This window comes from Achroia grisella, unplaced genomic scaffold (assembly GCF_030625045.1).
Source record: "Achroia grisella isolate CSIRO2021 unplaced genomic scaffold, CSIRO_AGI_Agris_v1 utg905, whole genome shotgun sequence".
Taxonomy (NCBI): domain Eukaryota; kingdom Metazoa; phylum Arthropoda; class Insecta; order Lepidoptera; family Pyralidae; genus Achroia; species Achroia grisella.
The window spans coordinates 462,456-484,467 of NW_026713063.1; the positions used below are offsets into that span (position 1 = coordinate 462,456).

Below are 22,012 nucleotides of genomic sequence, written 5' to 3' on the forward strand. Positions count from 1 at the left end.
TTTGTACAAAACAGTTTCAGACGAGAATTTTCCTGTTTCACACCTTTAAGGGCGTTATGGTGATGTTCGGCACTCATTGTCGTTTTTGAACTTACTTTCATTACAAACTTTCATATAGACAGTGAAATCGTGTGATCGTTTTAGTTAACAAATAGATCATCTAATATCTACTGCGCTACTGCATAAAAGTAGTTAGTCTCAGGCTTTCGGTTTAGCCTTTGACGCTAACTTTTTTTTTTCTAAACTGAAGGCCAATACAATGTACATTATCATATATATATATGTTAAATTGCCATTTGGCAAGATGGGCTAACTGACCTGACTTCACGATCATTTTATCACCCTCTACTGACGCCTCGCCGGGTGTATTATTCCATTATCATCGATAAAAAAAAACATTCATGTTGACAATTCCTAGCTTTATAGTGACGTATTAAGATTGTAAATATCCAATATGTAAACATTTTTTTTACATGGCAACATTTTCGTCTACGAGGTCATTGCCCGACTCGCCGACTGGTCGATGGCAACGTTATCAAGATGTGTACGAATCTGTTTCGACTTATAATTTACATGTAGAAATATGAGTCACCAATTATTCGTGTCTATAATTATACCATAACTAGAGCTGGCCACGGCTGGCAATTCATTGATTTAAAAATTCACATGCGAAAAATAAAGGACGCATTTATCGAATGATGTCCATACTGATCTATTATGATAGGTAATAATGCAAAATGTTACAATATGATTGCAATTTTGCATGTCAATTGCGTGCAATGTTTTGCATGTCAGCATAAAATTGAAATGCTACCTGCATTTCTGCATTATAACACCCATAGCGATGTCTCTTAGATCTCTTAGGACTTCATGAATATAAGGACATTATATGCGTATTTTTATTTAATATGCTGATAAAAAAAAATAATGTACAGGGTGTTACTAAATTGTTTGTAGCTGTAAACATATGTAATTCTTAGGTTATGAATATTTATAACTAGTTCGTTCGGCATTTGGCGTTGGTAAATATTGTTAATATTCAAATACTTATCATTTTTCATTAAAAAAAAATCAAAGCTACTTCTAAATGCATTTTAGGAGTGTAATCAGATTCTTTCAAATGAGGAAAAGAGCTTGATAGAGAAAGACAGTATTATCGTTTTTATGAAAAAATATATAAATGTAATATTTCTCTTTATAAACAGACAATTCATTACACGTACTGTGTATTCTATGTACACTACGAAAACCATATTAGTTGTTAAAAATCTTATCGTACGCAATCAGTTTAATCATACATAACCTAGAAAATCTTGTTCACCAAAATGAACCATAGCACTTAATGCACAGAGATATTTTTTGAACTGTAACGTGATGGAGTACTCACCTTCTTGAAGTGATTGAGTGTGTCGGGACTGTTTTCACACATCTCGGTGATGAGTGTCACGCCCGTGATAAGGACACCTGTTGACATAAGATAAATTATATATTTATTGGACTACAATTTATTTTATTTAATTTATTATTCTAACTTAAGACTCTGTATAAAGTTGTGTGCTAACTCTTTCATTATTTTTTTAATAATAATAAGATATATTGAATATATTGGCATCTGCATGCGATAACTATATATGTCAGGGCACCGTGGAGGTTGGTAGTAATATAATAATAATAATATCCCAGTACAATTCGCACTATATTTTCAAGCCAAGCACAGCTCGTGTTATAGGTACTAGACAACTAATGTAAAGACATAGAGATTTTTTTCTTAAATACATACATAATATACATAGAAAACACCCAGACTAATACAAACAATCATATTCATGAATACAAATATTTGTACCGTCTCAGCAATAGAAACCCTGACCACCGGAGGTAAGGCGATGTGCTAAACCGCTAGACCAACGAGGTCCCTTAAGGAATATGTGTCATCATTATGTAACATTTAGCAGTTGCAGTAACAAACCATACTACTAATATCTATAAATATCATACATTAATAATATTAAACATTAATTTTATTTCTGTTTACCATAAAAATACAATTGCAAGTGTTACATAGTCAAACTCCTGATGTATAGATTAGATAAGAATAAATCAATAAAATCATTACACCTTCCAGTATAGGCTACATGTTTTGAGAGAATGGTGACGAAAATTTGTAATAATTGTGTAAGTCAGTTCACATAACATTTTACCTTTAATCTACTAATATTATAAATATGTAAAGGTATTCTATGTATATTATGTATGTATTTAAAAAAAGTATCTAAGTATTTATATCAGTTGTCTAGTACCCATAATACTAGCTCTGCTTACCGTGGGACTAGATACAACTGTGGCAATTGTGCAGGGTTATTTATTCATTTATTACAAAGAGGTAAAGTTTGTGAGGTTGTAGATGGTAATCTCACATATACTGAATCAATATTGAGAAAACTTTTACCTATAGAAAGGCAAGTTATATATGGTACTTAGTTTTCATAAAGATTTCTAGTTTCGAATTTGGTACAATAACAACTATTAGTAATATAAAATGTTGATGAATTATTTGTTTATTATAGTATGTGAGTACACAGATGTAATAATTGTACTATTTATTGTGCATTAGTAAGTTTATTGGATAGTGTGCTATATGGCTTATTAGTAACGTGTATATTTGACGTGGATTCGTGACATAGACTAACATTAATCTATGTTATCTGCAGAGGTACTAATGGAAGGGACTTAAGTGTTGACAGAAATATTACAAGTATAGGCACATATTACAGAATATATATATAAATATAATACAATTGACGGGGCTGTAATAACTTTGTTATGCGATAGAAATGAGTGTGTCACGCAAGGCACAGGTTAAAAGACTAAAACACGCATTATACTAAAAATGTACCTACATATAATTGCCGGTCCTAATGTCTCTATGGTGCCTTTACTGATAATAGAAAAGTTATATACAATTGTATACAGACAAATCAAGTTACTTTTATGATTATTTTTACAGAAGATGCCTTTACCTTTATTTTGATAAGATAAAGAAAAATACATTAGAAGTAGTGTAGTAGTAGTGAACGTGGCGCCGATGTCGGAGAGGTTGAAGAGAATATTTTAAGGAAGGGGTTACATATGAATGTGGATGGTTAGAAGGGCAGAAGAAGGCCGAAAAAGAGATGGGTGGACTGTTTGAAAGATGATATGGCAAAAATGGGGAGTAAATAAAGAGATGACTGCGAACAGGGATGAATGGGAGAGAAAACATTACGCCGATCCCAAATCAATGGGATAAGGAAGAAGCAGATAATGATGGGTAGCTCTGTATTAACAGTTTTTGATACTAAGCAGCTTGATTTGTAAATCTTTGTTTCGGATTAAAAAGGTGAAATAAATTATAGGGTATCAAGGCCTATCTTAGTCCTCAGATATGGCACCGCATGAGTGTTATCAGATAGGCTTTCCAGTAATATAAAAATTATTAATTAAGTAATATTAATATTGACAGAAACTTACCATGATTTTTCTCCGTCAATAAGCTTCTCGTGGCTGGTAGAAACATTTCCATAAGATCGGGTACTCTTCTTATGATTCGGAACGCGCACAAGGCCGCTTTCTTCTTGATATATGCGTTTGGTGATTTAATTAGACGCTCCACTTCTGAGGCTAAATCTCGCGCCATTTCAGGGGACGCAATTGCTCCTAGAGTGCATAATGCTAGTCCGACTACGAATTGCGTGTTGCTGTTGAGGTCACTGTGTAAGAAATATGTATGTTATTAATTTAATTATACCTTTATTGCAACGAATATGGCAACGTAATAATATGGACGATTTAAGTAAACTAGTACAAAAGACGTATCTCTAAGCGATCTTTTCCAAGTGTCCTTGGGAACGAATGTAAAGATCTGAGAGGAGCAGATGACGCACGTAACACCATAAATAATATAAGTAAATTCAATAGACATATGCTTAATATTATATATATCCATGCATCCATAGACATATTTTATTTTCAATTAAATACTGTATAGGAAATTTTCGACGTGTGCTATTTATGTTTATAGTGTTAAGTTTATATGCTTTAGTGAAAAAATTACAATGATGCAAGTACTCCGAAACAGTCTAATTAAGAAAAATCTGATTGTTTATGTGAATAATAAGAAAAATCTTTTTGAAATCAGTTATGTAATATACTGAACAACACTTACTATCATTATATTTAGCCCAATTTATATAATTTATTTTTCAATTATAGCCTATGTGTTAATCTGATGTATGGGTTAAATTATAAGTTGAGTTAAGTAAATGTAAAATTTCATCTAAATACCTTCAATAGTATTTGCGTGAAAGAGTAACAAAACAAACATCCATCCATCCAACCATGCACACATACTTTCGCCTCTATGATATTAGGAAGATTATAAAAAAGCGTGGTTAGAATATTTGTGGATTTATGCACGAACTTTTAATAGAAGTTCCAATACTTTAATTTTAGTCCAAACTACTCAAGTGAAAGTACTGATTGTGACAATAAATGACAAAATGTGAGGTTATTCGAAGTTAAAAAAAATTAATGCAATATTTTACTACTAAAAGTAACAAGTAATAAAAATATCTGAACAAAAAAAATACAACTATAAAATTAAAGGGATTTTATATGAGGTAGCAAACAGTTCTCTACAGTTACTTAGTTTTGCAACTTATACGAGTATTCGAAACACTAAAATTAGTGAATCGCTAATTGCGAAGTAGTACCGATAAATATGTCAAGTGTACGAGTTTATCGGTTAATTTATGTTAAAGTCTTACATTTTATGTTTACTCCTCGCTGTTGCTATTCACGAAAAGCAGGTATCTTATGCATTTATTACTTGCCGCTGATAACGGAGTTTCAGTGTTTAACAATCGACTTTCTGTAACCCGCGACTTCAATTGTTATAAGTTTGTCTGTCCGTGGCATAGTTGCTTCTAAACGAATTCTAATCTGTGCCATTCAGTTTGACCTTTTACTACTTTTATTAGGACTGCCAGCTTGTTTGCTATTCCAATATATATTAAATTAACAAATTTCATGTTTTGCAGTGTATATTCACGAAAGTGTACTTTATGTTTGTTACGCTTTTAAGCCATTTCTTAATTGTGCTATATAGTTAGTGTAGGAAAAGATATAATCAATGTCATCGGTAGATTATAGGAAATAACAATAATAATTCACTTTATTACATAAATCCTATTAAACTCATGTAAATTGTACACGTATGTATCTCAATTCTAGTCAAAAACCCTATCGTATAACATCGTTATCATTGTTATATATATATTTACATCAAGTTCGCCCTTGTACATCTATCTAGAATTTAATTTTGTAACTTTTCTTGTGTACAATAAATTTATCCTAAAATGTCAGGTGTCACCAGCACCTAGGCTATTATTACGGGGAGTATAATATACACTTAAATGTATTACAAAACAAACCGTTCCGAAGGCTCGCTCTGGGCGGCACAATGACATTTACAGCTTTAGAAATACATAAAGTAGGTGCCATCTTTTGTTCCATAGCGGGTCACGCCCGGATTACGGCAGTTATAGGCGTTCAGTTCAGTACTACGGAACCATGCTTTGTATTACCAGTCCATATCGGGGTCGAGTCTTAAAATTAAATTATTGTTTGTTTTACAGTTTTGGTTAAGTGCCTTGTGCATTAAGTTTCATACATACGCTGGCGGAAAACTATTGAAGGATCTCTGATCGATCACCCGTCTAATTCAAACGGGGATCCAAAGTACGATGGTCTGAGCCGAAGTTGAAATCTCTAACACTGAGGGCACCCCTCAGACTAAAGATTACTATTAGATCTAAAAGTCTTTGCCAGCAATAGTCACCAGTTCCTATTACTAAGTCACCTTCCTTGACTTAGCATGTTTCGGAAATTTATATATGTCAGATATTTCAAAAGTTAAATATAATAATAAAACTACAAATAAGCACTTACTTTTTCAGACAATTCGTGATGAGAAGGTGAACATCCTGACGTTCATCGAGTAGCAACATGGCGCCCAAGTACCCGACCCGTTTGTCCGTGAATCTTGGACTCGCGATCAACTTGAGACACTCCAGCTGCCCGAAATGGGCCGGGTAGCCCAGCATGTGGATGTAAAGCAGTTTTGCAATGTTGCGACATCTGCAAGTTCATGGAGCTATTACTTTTTAAATTAAATAATACTACAATCATACACATATTGTTATATGTCAGGCTGGAGTCGGCCTTTAACCGCTCCATAACTCTTTCCGCGGGTTTGGAGCGCCATCTGCACTTGCCCCTTATCGTCAGGTGAAGCTACGGCTAACAGCATTAGAGTAATCAGAAAAAGAAAAGAATATTGTTATATTATTGACTAGCAGTTACCTGCGACTTCAACCGCATGAAATTTCCTTTATCGTTTAGACAGATAAATCTTTAATTTAATACAAATTACACACAATTGCACTTACATAAATGAGGACAATATACAGTTCGACAGAACATTAACTTAAGTTGGAGTAATTATGTGAGTATCCGCAGCAACATAAAAAGGTCGTAAGTTCAGTCTCAGAGATTCTTCCGGCAATAAAAACTGATTTTCAGATTCAACCCATTTGAGGGTACGTGGAAATATAATAATATGATAACACTTTATATTTTAGTAATCTGTTAATTTTATGAAAGATTCTTTCTCACATTATGTTTAAAAACATAGAGAGAGAAAGTACTCACCTCCAAACGCTGTCTTCTTCTCTGAACGTGGACCGTATGTAGGCACACTCTTTGTTGACAACACTTCGTTCTTCAGCAGCGGTCCTAGCTGCCCTGATCTGTCTAATGAGATCCCGGAGACGGGTAGGCGTGGGCATCCGCACTGAAACCGGCGCGACTGTTTACGGACGGCACACACACATAGAAAGCAGAGATCAGTGCATTTGTTTGAGTGAGCAACTTAAAGCTAAGCGACTAGATTAAAAATTATAGAAATACAAGCGTAGGAAATAGTGACGATATTTAAAAAAAATATCGCTTCAGAAGAGCGTTGTGCATAGAAAAAAAATAGTTTGATTAATAAACAGTAGCTAAAACTACTTAATAAGAGAGAACATCATTTAAGCGGATTTTAATGCGTGAGGTATCGTTAGGCTTTTAGTATTTGTGGCAGGTTGTATCATAGACTACATTATGACAGTACAAAGGGTGGTAATGAATTTTAAAAATTAGATAAAGATCTCCAATCCATGCCCCGTCGATTTCTAACGGGTATCAAAATTAAGTCGACTTTAAGGTTCGAGCCCCTAGCGGTGCCCTAAGACTAGAGTTCGCCTCCAGGCGGTCCATAAGTCCTTCCGCGGGTTTGGAGTGTCATTTGCACTCGTCTCCTATTGTTCGGTGAAGATTTAAAGGTTAGCAGCGGCAAAGAGCATTAGAATAGTTCGAAGAAGAAATTTCTTTACATATTCAATTATAATTTTTGGAAATTTGATTTGATAATTATTTCATGATTTTAATATATGTTGTGCAAATGTTTCGAAAATTATAGTGAAAGTGAAGGTTAAGTTAAAACAATATAAAAATTAAAACTATACGTTACTTTTTGCCACTACATACTAATGTGTTAAAGAAAATACATCGAATAAGAGTTATTTTAAATAGACGTCAGAGTATTAGTTCAAAGTCTATATTATTAGTAGTTAGCATTGGAAAATAATTAGGAAATACATTTTGAAGCATTTCTAAGTTTGAACAATTAACATGTATATTAGTCACTTTCTAATGACCTAGTTTTACCTGCAAGCAGTAATTACTATAATGCTATGTAGCGGCATGTTATGTACATAATTGAATTTAAAAAAAATAGTAAGTAAACAGGAAATTGCCAGTATGTTTTGCATTAATAACATAAACATATATTTCGAAATAAAATATAGCATATACCTAATACTCATAGATAGCATTGTGTACATTCATTATATACAAATAATAAATGGAATTTATACTTCTTATAAATTCCTTGGATAAACAAATGAGTACTGCATTTATTCGACTTGTGTATTAGTGTGTGGACTGATTACTACTATGATCCCGATGGACAAAGGATACATATTTACCTATTGTTCGATAGGTGAAAAAGGTTTATTACTTTTTAATACAATAATAGTAGTATCATCGTACAAGGAATCATGTCAATTTATCATTACAGTTGCTATAACTTCCTTCTAACAGACTATAAACGTGTATGACATTTGTTATCAGATAGTTTTATATATAAGTATAGATAATAAACGATACAAAATATAAACATAGTGTGAGTGAATTGTCAAAATTACAATGATGCTAAAAATTGCAAAGTGAAGTGTGAACTCTAATTACTATTAACTATGTATAATAGTAGTATGTAATATATTACTCACCTCTTTCGATGGCCTCATTTACAACCTGTTTTATTGTGGCAATATTAAACGCTGGGTTGAACCTGCAAAGATTTATTACCACATTATAGGTCATGTTCCATACCAGGATATCATAAGATGCTACTAGATTGCAACATTATGGATCATGTTGTTAAGTGCTTCTCATAACAGGATATTATAAAATACTATTATAGATCATGTTCCATACCAGGGTATCATAAGATGCTACTAGTATTACATTATAGGTATTGTTCTTAAGTCCTCATACCAGGATATCATAAATTGCGACTAGATATACAAATACAATAGACTTTGTATATAGACGACGTCTGCGTGGGTATCTTTGTGTCACCATTTCGGCCGTCAAGTAGCTGTCATTGTAAGAAATTTTTCGGTTGAAGACAATTTACAGTGTATGTATGTATGATATCATAGTCCTCCGTAATGGCATCGTATTATTTATATGGACATCACAATTTCATATTATCACGTGATGTTTGTAGTGACATTCATTTTTAGTAACATAAAATTAGATTATTATCGAAATTCTCAGAGGAGAATAAAAATTCGGAATGATTTACACGGGGGCTACCTATTCTCTCTATTGTGGTGGCTGAATTCTTTTCTTATAAGGATGTATGGGTTAAAGGAAGAGTAGATAATGACAAAGAAAAGGAAGTCCCGGTGCCCATTCCCTGGTCACTTCAATTCAATCAAGTCACGATTTAACATAAAGGGAGGACTATATTACTGGATGTGGTAAACTTAAGCGATAGATAACGAAAGCAATTAAATCTGATAAAAGCTAATTGGCTGATCCCATATTGTCAAAGAGGAATTAAAAAAGCGCTGGTACAAAAATCTCTAGGGGAGTTAATCAATTCAGCACATCTTTATTGAAGTTTTTCTTTAACAATAAAATCAACTTCAATCACAGATAAATGTATACACTGATATACATTATACATATACAATTTAACTGTTAAAGTAGTAGAAATATTAAAATTTCAATTATTAAAACTGTTCAGTAACGAAGTAGTAACATATGGATATTACTTATAGAGTGCTTGTGTAGCAAATTGGTGATGTGACACATGACTTAGGCGTCCATTGGCTACAATAACCTTTTACCATCAGATAGGCCGTATGCTTGTTTCCCAACAAGTTAAACATGCAGTAACTTTAAAATCATGTATTTATTCGAAAGGTAAAATAGTATTTCGAAATTTACCATTCAAATACAATTATTTAAAATTCTAAATTTATTTATAATACGATAATTTCACTGCATTATTCTAGGTAAATCTAATCTATGGCAATATTTATCTATAGGGCCTTATTGTGACCCTGTGGCCATTTGAACTACGTATATATTATTTCATTCCTTACATAACAAAATTGTTTACTTTTGTCACTTACTTAAAACAACACATTAATTGTGGCCTTATATTCATTACTCCGCAGGTGGATTTCAGGTTGTTTATCAGTTTCATTAATAGGTATTACTCATATAAAACAATATTATTTATGCATACATTATAAAACAAATGATCTACTATCTTAGTTGATTATACTGTGTTATCTAGGATAATTTTTATACCTATCTAATGCGTTTTTTATTTTTCCTAAAATAATGGACACTACACACTGTTCCCGCTGGACTATGTATGAGTATTGCCATTATTAGCATCCCTGGACGAAGAAGTAAAGGCATGGAAATGTATAGAATGAAGGGATGAAGAGATTACGGATATGATAGATCACAAGATTTATGAGGATGACATCCAGAACTAAATAAAGTGGTGAAGGTACAGGTCATAAGGTGTTAGCTGACTTACCACACTATCATGTGGACCACATAATTTAGAAATCTACATTGTTTGGATTGTTAATACTATGCAAATTATTATATTATTATTACTTATAAATGTTTCATGAGTTTTTTTTTTTAAATAATAGTAAATTTTTGGATTGTCATAGAATAGATAATCATTTGATGAATTTATTTTCAATACCAATGTTCTTGTATGACCAATTAGCATGCCATTATACAGTATCACAAAAGGAATTTAATATTTTGCTTTGTTTGTACATTAGATTTGTATGGCACATAACTTGATGCTAGTCTTATGTGTATGACGATCACCCTACAATAAATCAATATAATTTGATCATTGTATTAAGTAAACACAATATTATAAATAATTAAATATGTAGGTGTGTACACACATAAATACTTTAGTTATTAGAGTTCTTAATGACTCTTCATCAGTACATAGTATAAAACAAAGTTGGTGTAGTAGGTATCTTTAAAACTATACAACGGATTTTGATAGTTTTTTTAATAGAACGAGTGGTTCAAGAGGAAGGTTTATATATATTATACATGTATACCCGTGCGAAGTTGGAGCAAGTAGCTAGTTTAAATATATATTGCACTATAAAAATAACTCCAAGTTGATCAAAGTCTTATTTAACATATTCATTAGTGAAAAAATATTAATACAAAAAACTTGATGTTCATAAGCGGCTGAAATGTTGTAGATGAATAAATTATTTTTTATTTTAATTAAATGTTCGTAACAATTCATTCAACATAAATAAAAAATCATTTTTATTATTCAATATAAATCAAAATTCATTTATTACAATATCACAATCAATTTAATCAAGAATTAAATTCTATCAAATATTCCTTTTATTATGGAGTAAGTATATGTTTGTAAATACAATGTCTTCCATGTTGGTAGCATGCCATAATTATTATTTTATGATTACATTCTTTAATGAACCTAGTAGGAGAAAATATGATGGTACTGGTATATAATTTGTACTATGATTCTATTGTTTCTCATTCTTTATTCTTTTATTTATATTCTTCATTGCACCAGATACAGAAAACAAATAATGACACAAAAGCATGTTCAGAATATTTTTTTTATCTTTTAAAATAATTACATTTCCATTCATATTGAAGCTATCTCGCACACATACACAATATCTTACTGCTTTTCTAGAAGCTTGCTATATATTATCATATTGTTTGTTTACTGTAACACACAAATCATTCAGATTTGAAATGAATCTTCTAGATTAATTAAGATTATAAGATTATTTCACTATTCCCTGATTATTTTGAATGATCAGGAAATAGTGAAATAACCTTATTTGAAAATTTCCTAAAAATAGCGTATTGCAAGAACATCAAAAGTAAAACAAACAAATAAACAAACACTTTCATCTGTATTATTAAGAAATATGTGTTTATGGAGAGTAATCTTATGATATGATAAAAGATAACACTGATTAGATAAAAATGTAAGTAGATACTAACTTAGTAACTTTTATATTATCCACAGTAGATTTTTGTAACAAATATCATTAGTTTTTTTTATCTTCCGAAAATTGTAGTGACTACTGTAATGTTTTTGTAATTTCTTTTAATTGAATCTATATCATATTATCAATAATTGACATGGCCTTAGCAAAAACTATTTATTTATATTTCCTATATTTTAAAGGAAATAATGTCATAATTCAAGTTATTCCTTTGCTTAATCTATATAATATATATATTATATTATAATCCTTGCACATCTCTACAAACATGAAGTAATAAAAATAAGCTGTATGTTCTATGACCTTTGCTGTCTACAAGCCATACAGACATAGTAAAAATAATCACTAACCACAAACACAACTCTTGTTTGTAGGTATGATCACACTTGCCTATTATAACAGTGTATTTCCAGTTCTTTATATTTGCATTTTCAGGTCAAATTGCATAACAGAAGGTTTTCAAGAAATAACATAAAACTCTAATCTGTTTTACACTTTTTCCTTATATAAAATCATCACTAAAGTTGATACTTATCTAAAATAAATGATTAGGAAACCTAACTATTATAATTATTTTGAAGATGGATGCTCAACTATTAACGAGTATTAGGGGTAAATTAAAATAGACAAAGTTATGAAAAATGGAGCTGACAATGTTTAATAAAACAAGTTGTTGATTTTTATTACAACAGCAAGAAGTAGTTAGAGTTCTATTATTTAAACAAAATGTATGTTATAAGGTTTGTAACGGTCACAGAAGTTTGTTTATCAATCTAATTTTATGAAGTAAATAAAAGTCAAGAATATGTTACCCGGATTCGGAGCCGTTCATCTTGTCCACGTAAAGTATTCCTTTTTAATATGAACAGATGTCCTTTTGACAACACGATTACAGGTAAACGTTCTTGATCGGGGCAGGTGTAGAAGGGTCAAAAACCATTGAACAAAAAACACTTAAAACCGAGTTATTTATCACGGTATCACACTCAAATCATATCAGGAGGAACTGAAGAAAAATTATAAGTGTTTAACCAAGTCTAAAGGCATTTTATTGGTCACAAACCATAGAAATTTAAGAGAAATCGCACACCACCTCTTAAAACTTGTGTCATATTTTTACTTCAGATTCAAACGGAAACATTATATTTGTGTAATTTCGTATTTATTGACGTATCACAGTAAATTAGTCCAATAAATATTTTATCACAGAACTCAAATTTATAAAGAAATAATACGACAGCCGCCAGCTGACATTTCCGTGGTGCGTTGCAGGAAATTCAACATGGCCGACAACTCTTGTGTGACGTTTGCTAAATTTTAGTCAAATTCTTATCTATTCACGTCTCGTTCATGAATAGTCTAAACAAATTTAATAATAGGTAAATTTATAAATAGCATTATACATCTAACTGTTTAAATTACTCCTTTTTTTATCAAATTAGGTTAAAAAGAATTGTTTTGATTGTAGTGGAAAAAAAAACAAGTCGAATTTCTGAACGGATTTTACACAAGTTTTATTTCGAAATATCCGCTTTTCCTATTTTCTGTATTAAAATATGTTTTAATTTGTTTTGCATCATTAATTCTTTTTTGTTTCAAATATGGGCATATTACACGTTAGTTTTTAGTTCTATGACTAATTTACGACCTACCTTCTATTCTGTTCTGGAGGCAAAACACTCCAATCCACTTCATACATTGGATATGCCATAATTATAAAGAAATATAACTTTACACGTTTAAAAACTAATTATTGTTCATAAAAACATTTTACACTGAATCCACAGCATTGCACGACGGTACAAACTAGACTGTTATCAGAAGTGTTTTATCAGGTGTAGGCTCCAGCTCAAATATATCCAGTAATTGCGTATCTCTTATCAAAAGGTATTATTTATCAGTAAAAAAGGACAGCAACACAGTTTCAAATAAAATTTTATTTTTAAATGTCAATATGGTATGTACAAACAATGGGACGTGTCACATCATTATCTAAATTGGAAAACTCATTATTATTCATTGTATTTAGTGTATGATACGTGCATATAGCTCGTACCGTCGGCTATAAGTTGTCTTCGTGATTTCGCGGCGGTCGGTCGACGCTATTTCTTTTTATGCAGTCCACTAGCCACCGAATGCCTTCATCCACACCGTCACTGTAATTAAAAATTACTCTATTACATAAATTTACTGAATCACGTTAGTTAGAATAACAAGTGTTATCTCTATGGCAAATAACATTATCAATAACCAGTACTCATACTTTTGCTGCTCAATTAGAAGGATTAACTCTACCCTGATTCATTGATATTTACTTTATTACATATAATTTTTATTGCTTATATTGTATGGGATTTTTGAGATTACAAATGGCAACACTGTTTATGAAATATAATATACTTTTTTTATATTTTATACAACTTAAAAATAATATATTAATATAATTTATAACTTACCCATTTAAAGCTGATGTTGCCATTAACATGATGTCTCGTGCACCAATAAGGTGTGCATTCTGGTTGAAGATTGGCTTGACAGTGTGCACACCCATGCAGTCTGGAATGTCTTGTTTGTTGGCCAGTACCAGCAGTGGTACCCCAGAGAGGTGTTCAGATGCTATCATCCTGTCTGAAATTATCCATGGTTAATCTGGGTATTATTTTTGTTAATCTTAGTTAAATATTGAGGTATAAATTCTAAAAAGTCAACAAATATTTGTTTAAGCTTAGTTATTAAAAGTATATGAAGATAGTAAATTTTAAGTCAATCTATTATTTTGTGCACCTTAGAAATACCAGGAAATATTTTTAGTGCTACCTATAGCACAAAAATATTTTCTGATATTGAGTGCACTGAACTATAAGACCAAATATCCTCACCGAATGTTTCTTTTGATTCTGAAACTCGGTCTCTGTCTGAGGAATCGACAATGTAGATGACAGCATGACACTCAGCATAGTACTGCAATAAAAACATATACTGTTTAAGCAACATATGCAGTCACTTTTAAAAATAATTGCAAATCTATACAAATATTATAAACTAGCTGATCCACAGAACTTGAGAACACCTACACTAACTTGACATTTATCATTATATTCAGTACAATTTACATAATATCTTTTTAAATTGTTAAGTTTCGTCAAAATCCGTTCAGTAGTTTTTGCATGAAAAAGTAACAAACATCCATCAATAGTGAGTATGGATGGATGTCCATCCAAACTTTTGTGTTTATAAGTAGTATATATTAGTAAGCTGTAAGATTGTGACTGTCTGTTTGTTACATAATTGTGGCTAAAACAGATCATTAGTAATCATCCATCATTTATCTCTCATGCATGTCATTCATTTTTGACCCCTCCCCTAACCTTGTTATAGTTGTTCAGATTCATGAGATTACTCCTCCCTCATATGACATCACACTTTCAAATTTGAACTATTTTTCTTGTTAGTTTAAACTTTGTGTTGTAATACTTAGATATATTAGATATTGAAATTACAAAGTCTAAAATAAAATAATAAAATTTAGGATCCCTCCCAAATTGTTGACTCCCACCATCACCCCCTATGGAAATTGATTTATGTTCAGTCTCTTATGAAATTTGACATGCTGATGCATTTTGAAATTAAAGATAACATCTGTGTTCATCCATACTCTATCTTTACACTAAAATTAGTTAAAATAATTTAAATGCCAAATTATTTTATGTACTGCATATTTTTTTTAATAATAGCAGTTTATTTGATAATGTATATAATAATATATGTAAGTACAGCAGCTTCCTCACGGTGCATCAATGGACAGCTAAGAAATTTATCTCTTATTACATTTGAAATACATTACAAAATAAATTTACAGAAATAAGGTGCAGAATCTGGTCTTGTCATATAACTAATCTCTTCCAGCACAACTTGGATAGTGAAGATGGTAGTGGTAATTTTTTTTTCATATTACTATTGTTCTGAAATGACTTATGTTAATAATTATTACATAAACTGTGGATTTTTTACTATAAAAGAAAAATAAATAAACCTATAACTTCAGCCAGTTCTTATTTGTAGAATTATTTTGGTAAATGTAGTAAATATTTCGTTCATTATCACAATATTATTTAAATTATCCAATTTTTCTAAGATCGGTTTATGTATAAAAATATTATGTTTTGTGAAAAGGTGTTCTTTCTTTTGTAGAAATATAATATGAATCGTATTTGAAGTTATCTGTGATAGTGTAGAAAACTAAAATAAATATGAGGTGATAATAATTAATTTGTTACTATACTTTGTCCCATAAGGATTGAAGTTCTTGTTGTCCACCCAGATCCCAAAAATTTAGTAAGACTCCGTCAACATCTATTTTGCCAATATTTAATCCAACAGTTGTTGTTATTCTGTTAGGGTTCATCGCTTTATATTTCTTAGTAAATTTTGTTTTAGTTGCTTCCAAATACGTCTGAAATTTAAAAGAAATATATGTTTTGTAGTACTTTTACTTTGTCATCAACTTTATATTGTTGGAATATTGTATTTTTACCGTTTTGCCTGCATTGTCAAGACCTAAAATTAATACACAGTATTCGTCTTTCTGTATCAAATACTTATAAAATCCATGAACTAATGTGTACATTTTATAACATTTTTTTTAAATAAAAATAAACAAAGTGAAAATCAGCACAATTTATTGACATTATATGTATAGCTAGGGATGTCGGATATAAGTCATATTCGATACTTTCGTGTTCGATATCAAGAACTTTTGTTATCGAGTCAATCCTTTATTCCTTGTTTATTACTTTATATACTTTGTTGGTATCTAAACAAAAGTATTGGTATCGAATCGTAAGTACTTATATTGAATTTAAAGTATTTATAGATTTATTAATTTTATAGCCTAGCTGTTCCTGCGCCTTCGTCCGCGTGGAATTTAATTTAATTTGACTAAAATCACAGATAAGATAATATTACATACTAAAATAAAAGTAGCCTAAGTTACTCCTTATTGCATCAGCTACCTACCAAAAAAAGTCCCGTCAAAATCGGTCCAGCCATTTCAGAGATTAGCCAGAACAAACAGACCGACAGATAGACAGACAAAAATTGTAAAAAGTTATTGTTATTTTGGTATATGTACCGTATTTATATTCATATGCATGTAGTAAAAAACGGTTATTTCAATATTACAAACAGACACTCCAATTTTATTTATATGTATAGATGTATTATATTTATTTAGATAGTATACCTGGGACCTTATTGTTGTACAATGATACATACTTATATTAATAATTTCAAGAGGATTAAAATCTATATTTTTACAGGTATTACAAGAATCATTTGCAATTATACAACTTACCCTGTATCTTTAACTCTTAAACCTGTTATACTTAATCCATCACCATTGAGAATTATTCTTAACAGCATTATGTAATTTAGGCTCTGATGACATAAAAATAAATGGTCATTCGATAAACAAAAGCACAAGTATTTAACTCAAATAATTTTAAAAGTATTTGGGGTCTTTTTTCTAAATAAATTTAGTATAAGTGGGTATCGATACCTGGTTGGTGTTGGCACATCTCTAATTATATTACCATAGAGTACAGACGTCGAACACAGATCTTATGGTGTACACAGAGTATATACCAGCATCAAAGAGTTATGTCTCAATATTATTCGGCTTTTTTTCATAATTTTGCCCCGGCGCCCAGGTGCGGCGCGTAGCGGTGATTTGTGTTGTCGTTAGCCATAGACTAATCGGTTCTTTCATGTACTATAGAAAAGCTTAATGACATAGAAGTACAGCGAACTGGAAGAGATAAACTTATTGCGAAGTATGTCTCTTTCTAAAAGAATACTCTCTGTATGATACTTATTGTAGTGAAACCTTGCTCAGTTATTAAACATTTGAAATTAAAATTAAAATTGACTTTTTTGCATACTGAATTTAATGGATAATTTATTACAAATGAAATATTTTTATGTTATGAAATTGAAATTATTACGTTAACATTTTATTATCATTACATGGTATAAAACAAAGTCGTCGCTGTCTCTCCGTCCCTGTGTATGCTAAAATCTTTAAAACTACGCAACGGATTTTCAAGCCGTTTTTTTAAACAGAAAGAGTGATTCAAAAGAAAGGTTTATATATATGATACTTGTACACCTGTGCGAAGCCGGGCCGAGTAGCTAGTTAATTTTATATAGGACGATTTTGATAATTCTTTTAGCTGACCTGTGGAGCTTCTGCAACACACTTATCAATATATATAGCCCAATTTACATAATAAATTTAGCCTATGTGTTATTCTATTTCGCATTTCTAACATTAAGATAATTTCTGGGCTTGGTATTAAATTTTATTAATAATATCGAATGCTATTTTGCGCCTATCTTTCAGTTAATGCAAAATATTTGTTAAGTAATGTTATTAGTATTGCACTCTAAACGATTATTGAAAGAACAACGAATGTTAATGCTCGGTATTTTTTCATTGTAAGTTCAAATTGGTTGGAATGCCTTATTTCTTTTCTCAAGCAGTTTGCTTTGTAAGTCGAGTTTCGTGAGATATGATAGTAATATCACAGGGTATGGAGGCATATGACGATTGCTACTTACCATTGAGTAGGTCGTCAGCTTGCTTTCCATTTCCGTTACATAAAAATAAAATGAAACATCATAAAATTTTACAGAAAAGCTATCAGTATATTGGAGAAAATCACAATCATCATTGGTTAAGCCGTTGAAGAGAACAGCGTATCTACATGAACGCAGAAACTGATTAATATTTACATTAGAAAAATAATTTGTGTCTTCAGTATTCCGACAGGTCAGGAAGTTCATACCTAGGTCCTTATAATATTGCTATAATGATCTATATGAATGATTAAGATGTGTTTTTTAAATAGTTTAAATAGCATACGTTGCATCACTAATTCGATAGTAATTTTATGATGTTACTACAGAGTATACCTATGTGTAATTTGGTAATTAAAAATATAATTGACAGCTTAAAAAATAGAGTCAAATGTTAACAATTTGTTATAAAGTTGAATAGCAATAAGTTTATTTAAAAATGCCTCCAAAAGATGCAAGAAAAGGAAAAAAAACTCCAACAACATTGGAAAATTTGTCAAGTATTTATGGAGAGATTGAAGATATTGATACTTCTCCTCGGAGTGTGAGTCTCACTTTAGTTTTGGAAGGAGGGAGTCCAGGTCCAGGAGATTGGCCCTTTATAGCAATATATAATGGACATATAGTATTGGAATGTAAATGGAGTGATGGACTAGTTCTTGAAACGGATAGTTTTCTTGCAGATATCAATAATCCTTATTTTCAAGATACTGCAGCGGATAAACCTCTTGTTCTTTTGCTTCGTACAGTTAGTGGAAAAGGAGCTAAAGATCCAGATCCTTTGTTAAACTTGGATAATCGTGCAGGTGCTACAGTGGATATGTTCCCATTAATATTAGGAGAGGATGAAATATTCATTACTGTTCCACTGGTTTTCTTAACAACAGGAGAAAGTACAAGCTGTAAAGTACAGGTTCATGCTAAGGTTAAAGGAAATATTGAAACTATTCATAAAGTTCCGTTGATTCTTACATTGATATCTGCACATTGTATCCCTATATCCAAAGATGGTACTGTTTATGTAGCAGCAATTGGTCTAGATGGTCTTCTAGACCAATCAGCAGTTAATTTTGGCTTATCGCTGAGCACTTCTGCCGCTACGAAAATTATGTGGGCATCAGCTAGCAATGGTGGCCAGGCAGCTAACACATTATTTAATATTTCAAATCAAGACAAATTTATACCTCCGGATTTTGAGGCATCGAATAACGAAGAATGTAATTCTGCGTATTGGAATGCTATGAAACGAGTTCTTGTAAATCCTTCGGTATTACGAGAAAGATTATCTAGGCCATTACTAATCGAAGTGGCTGGCGTGCCTCGTTCTGGAAAAGTAGATGTTCGTGGCCGGTATATGGGGTTTATTGACGCTAGGGTACTACTAGAACCAGGTCAGTGTGGTGTTACTATTTGTGCTAAGCTACTATTTTTTAAAGAAAATGAACTCCCGGGAAATGTTCGTCCATTATTAGAATTACCACCAACAAGTGCCAAAATCAGTGCTCGAGAAACAGATATCGTTATTGATGCCTTTGGCCACAATGCATACATTGTACTTAGATTTGATTTAATAGAACCTCTTACGCCTAAATCAAAGATTGCATGGCTATATGAAAGTATTGGATTTATACCTCCCGAAGGTCCGTTAGTACCAATGAATGATTTAGAATGTAATGCAATTTCTGAAGATACTATGGTGGATGTAAAACGAGTATGCAAAGAATGCGGTGCATTAGCTGTTCATAAAGAATTAAGTGGCTTAGCATGTAGAGGTGTAGTCCCTATGAATCAAGGTATTAAAAGAACAGCAGCTAATCGTTTGCTGATGCGAGTGAGAGCAATGATTAAACAGTTTCCCCCTGGTGAATGTTCGTATATAGATTGGCAAGATACAGTTACAGCTCAACATGCAGCATGTAGACGTGCTGTGACTTCTTCTTTTGAGCCTCAGCCCCCACCATTACGACTTCCCTCGCGTGTAGCTGCAGCGAGATGTCGATTAGCAGGGGACAATACAATGGCAGATGAACACATGAAAACGAATTTAAAAGTAGCAGGATCTCACCCCAGGTCTCTACTATCAAAGGCTTTAAGGTGTTTAGAGAAAAAAAATGATACAGATGCTCGGAATTATATACTTCAAGCTTTAAGTGGCCAATCAAGGAATAGATTTTTGTTATGGCTTTTTGGAGCTCAGGAATTTGACAAAGGGCCTGAGGCTACTAATGCGGCTGCTGCAGCTTTTAGACTTGCTGTAAAAGGTGATTTTTCTGAAGGTACTACAAATGCTATTGGATGGGCAGCATTACACACTTTCTATCATTTTAATGAAAATCCTTATGCAGCCTTTGTAGCAATACAGAAAATGAGGAAGTCATATGAACTACCAAGGGAATGGAAGAAATTTCTCCAGCGGTGGCTGGAAACTAGCGGAGAAGAAGAAGTGTTTTGGATACCTGCGGTGGTAGCACCAAATAATCCTTTGCTGCTTGCAGCAACTTTGTTTCTTTGTTTACGTTGCTACGTGTTTAGTGAACGACTTTTACAATGTGTTGAAATGGGCTGTGCCACCCGTGGTTCTCGATTTGGACTGATCTCGATAATTAGCCCTGACTTATATTACATTCGAGCTGCTTCGTTTCTCTTAAGGCATGAGTTAGACAAGGCTTTAGAAGTTACAAATGAGGGGATAAAGAGATTTGGACCTAGTGCTGTACTGTCTCAGATGCGTCTCTCATGTTTGACTTGTAAACGAGGGTGGGATGGTGAGTGTGAAAAAGCGTTATTAGAGGCAGAAAAAGCTGGTGCAGAGCTATGTCCCGCTGTCCTTTTAAGGGCAGCTATTGGTAATTTTAAGATAGACCTCAAGGTATCTCTTCAACGAGCTGCCCGTGCTCATAAAATAGCCCCATGTGCACATTCTGGATTGATAATAAGTCGAATATATATGAAACTTGGTGAGGAAATATTATCAGAGCGCTGGGCTTCAGCCGCTGTGAAATTTGAACCACTGCTATCAGATGGTTGGGCAGTTTTGGCTCTACTAGCAATGTACCAAAGGAATTTAGACAAAGCTAGGGCTATGTTGCGAACTGCAAAGCAGGTCGGGTTTATCAGTTCAGATATACAAGAAGAAGTGAATAAAGTTATCGAGATTACTAAATTAGAAACTTTGCCAGAAGCATTGCAAAAAAAAATTTGTTTCTGTGAATATTTTTGATTGAAGCACTTTGTCCATTCGTGTATGCATATCTTTTGCATATCTATATTTAATTATTTAAAGAACCCAAAGTTTGATATGGACTTTTAAATAAATGTACTATAGTAAGGTGTCATTTGATTAAAGAGATTACTTTTTCAAAATTTCTTATTTTTAGCTTACTATTTTACTTATCATCAACTACTAATCTTACCTTCAAAGTTAGTAGTAAAAATCTAATATAATCGTTATTGATAGCGTATACTTTGATATCCCATCATCAATAAATATTTTAATCCTAAGTAAATTAAAATAAAAAGTAGTAGTTCATTCGGAACTTCTCGATGTGTGAGACTCGTACATTCTCGTTGTTTATTAATAGAATATCTGCATCCGCGACCTCTTT

At 32.0% G+C, this 22,012-nt stretch overlaps 3 protein-coding genes across 3 annotated transcripts in view; 1 reads left to right on the forward strand and 2 right to left on the reverse strand.

Annotated features, from left to right (window-relative positions):
* The window catches only part of LOC131853720 (AP-1 complex subunit gamma-1), a 28,855-nt gene extending 15,361 nt beyond the window's left edge, over positions 1–13,494 (reverse strand). Inside the window, exons 1-6 of the mRNA XM_059204730.1 lie at positions 13,424–13,494; positions 8,433–8,494; positions 6,751–6,892; positions 5,989–6,177; positions 3,511–3,749; positions 1,388–1,464 (exon numbers count right to left, since the gene is read on the reverse strand). Coding sequence (XP_059060713.1) covers positions 1,388–1,464; positions 3,511–3,749; positions 5,989–6,177; positions 6,751–6,892; positions 8,433–8,494; positions 13,424–13,482 — 768 coding nt within the window. The 5' untranslated portion in view covers positions 13,483–13,494. The remainder of the gene's footprint in view (positions 1–1,387; positions 1,465–3,510; positions 3,750–5,988; positions 6,178–6,750; positions 6,893–8,432; positions 8,495–13,423) is intronic.
* A 195-nt stretch (positions 13,495–13,689) lies between these two features.
* On the reverse strand, positions 13,690–16,469 carry LOC131853708 (ADP-ribosylation factor-related protein 1). The gene is made up of 5 exons (XM_059204716.1): positions 16,306–16,469; positions 16,054–16,224; positions 14,651–14,732; positions 14,228–14,399; positions 13,690–13,927 (listed from the first exon to the last, which is right to left on the reverse strand). Exons 1-5 carry the CDS (start codon positions 16,396–16,398, stop codon positions 13,834–13,836), a joined length of 612 nt encoding a protein of 203 aa, XP_059060699.1. The 5' UTR covers positions 16,399–16,469; the 3' UTR covers positions 13,690–13,833.
* Positions 16,470–18,846: 2,377 nt separating this feature from the next.
* On the forward strand, positions 18,847–21,731 carry LOC131853710 (uncharacterized). Its single transcript, XM_059204718.1, has one exon. The coding sequence runs from the start codon at positions 18,847–18,849 to the stop codon at positions 21,625–21,627; it is 2,781 nt and encodes a 926-aa protein (XP_059060701.1). The 3' UTR covers positions 21,628–21,731.
* The last annotated feature ends 281 nt before the right edge of the window (positions 21,732–22,012 follow it).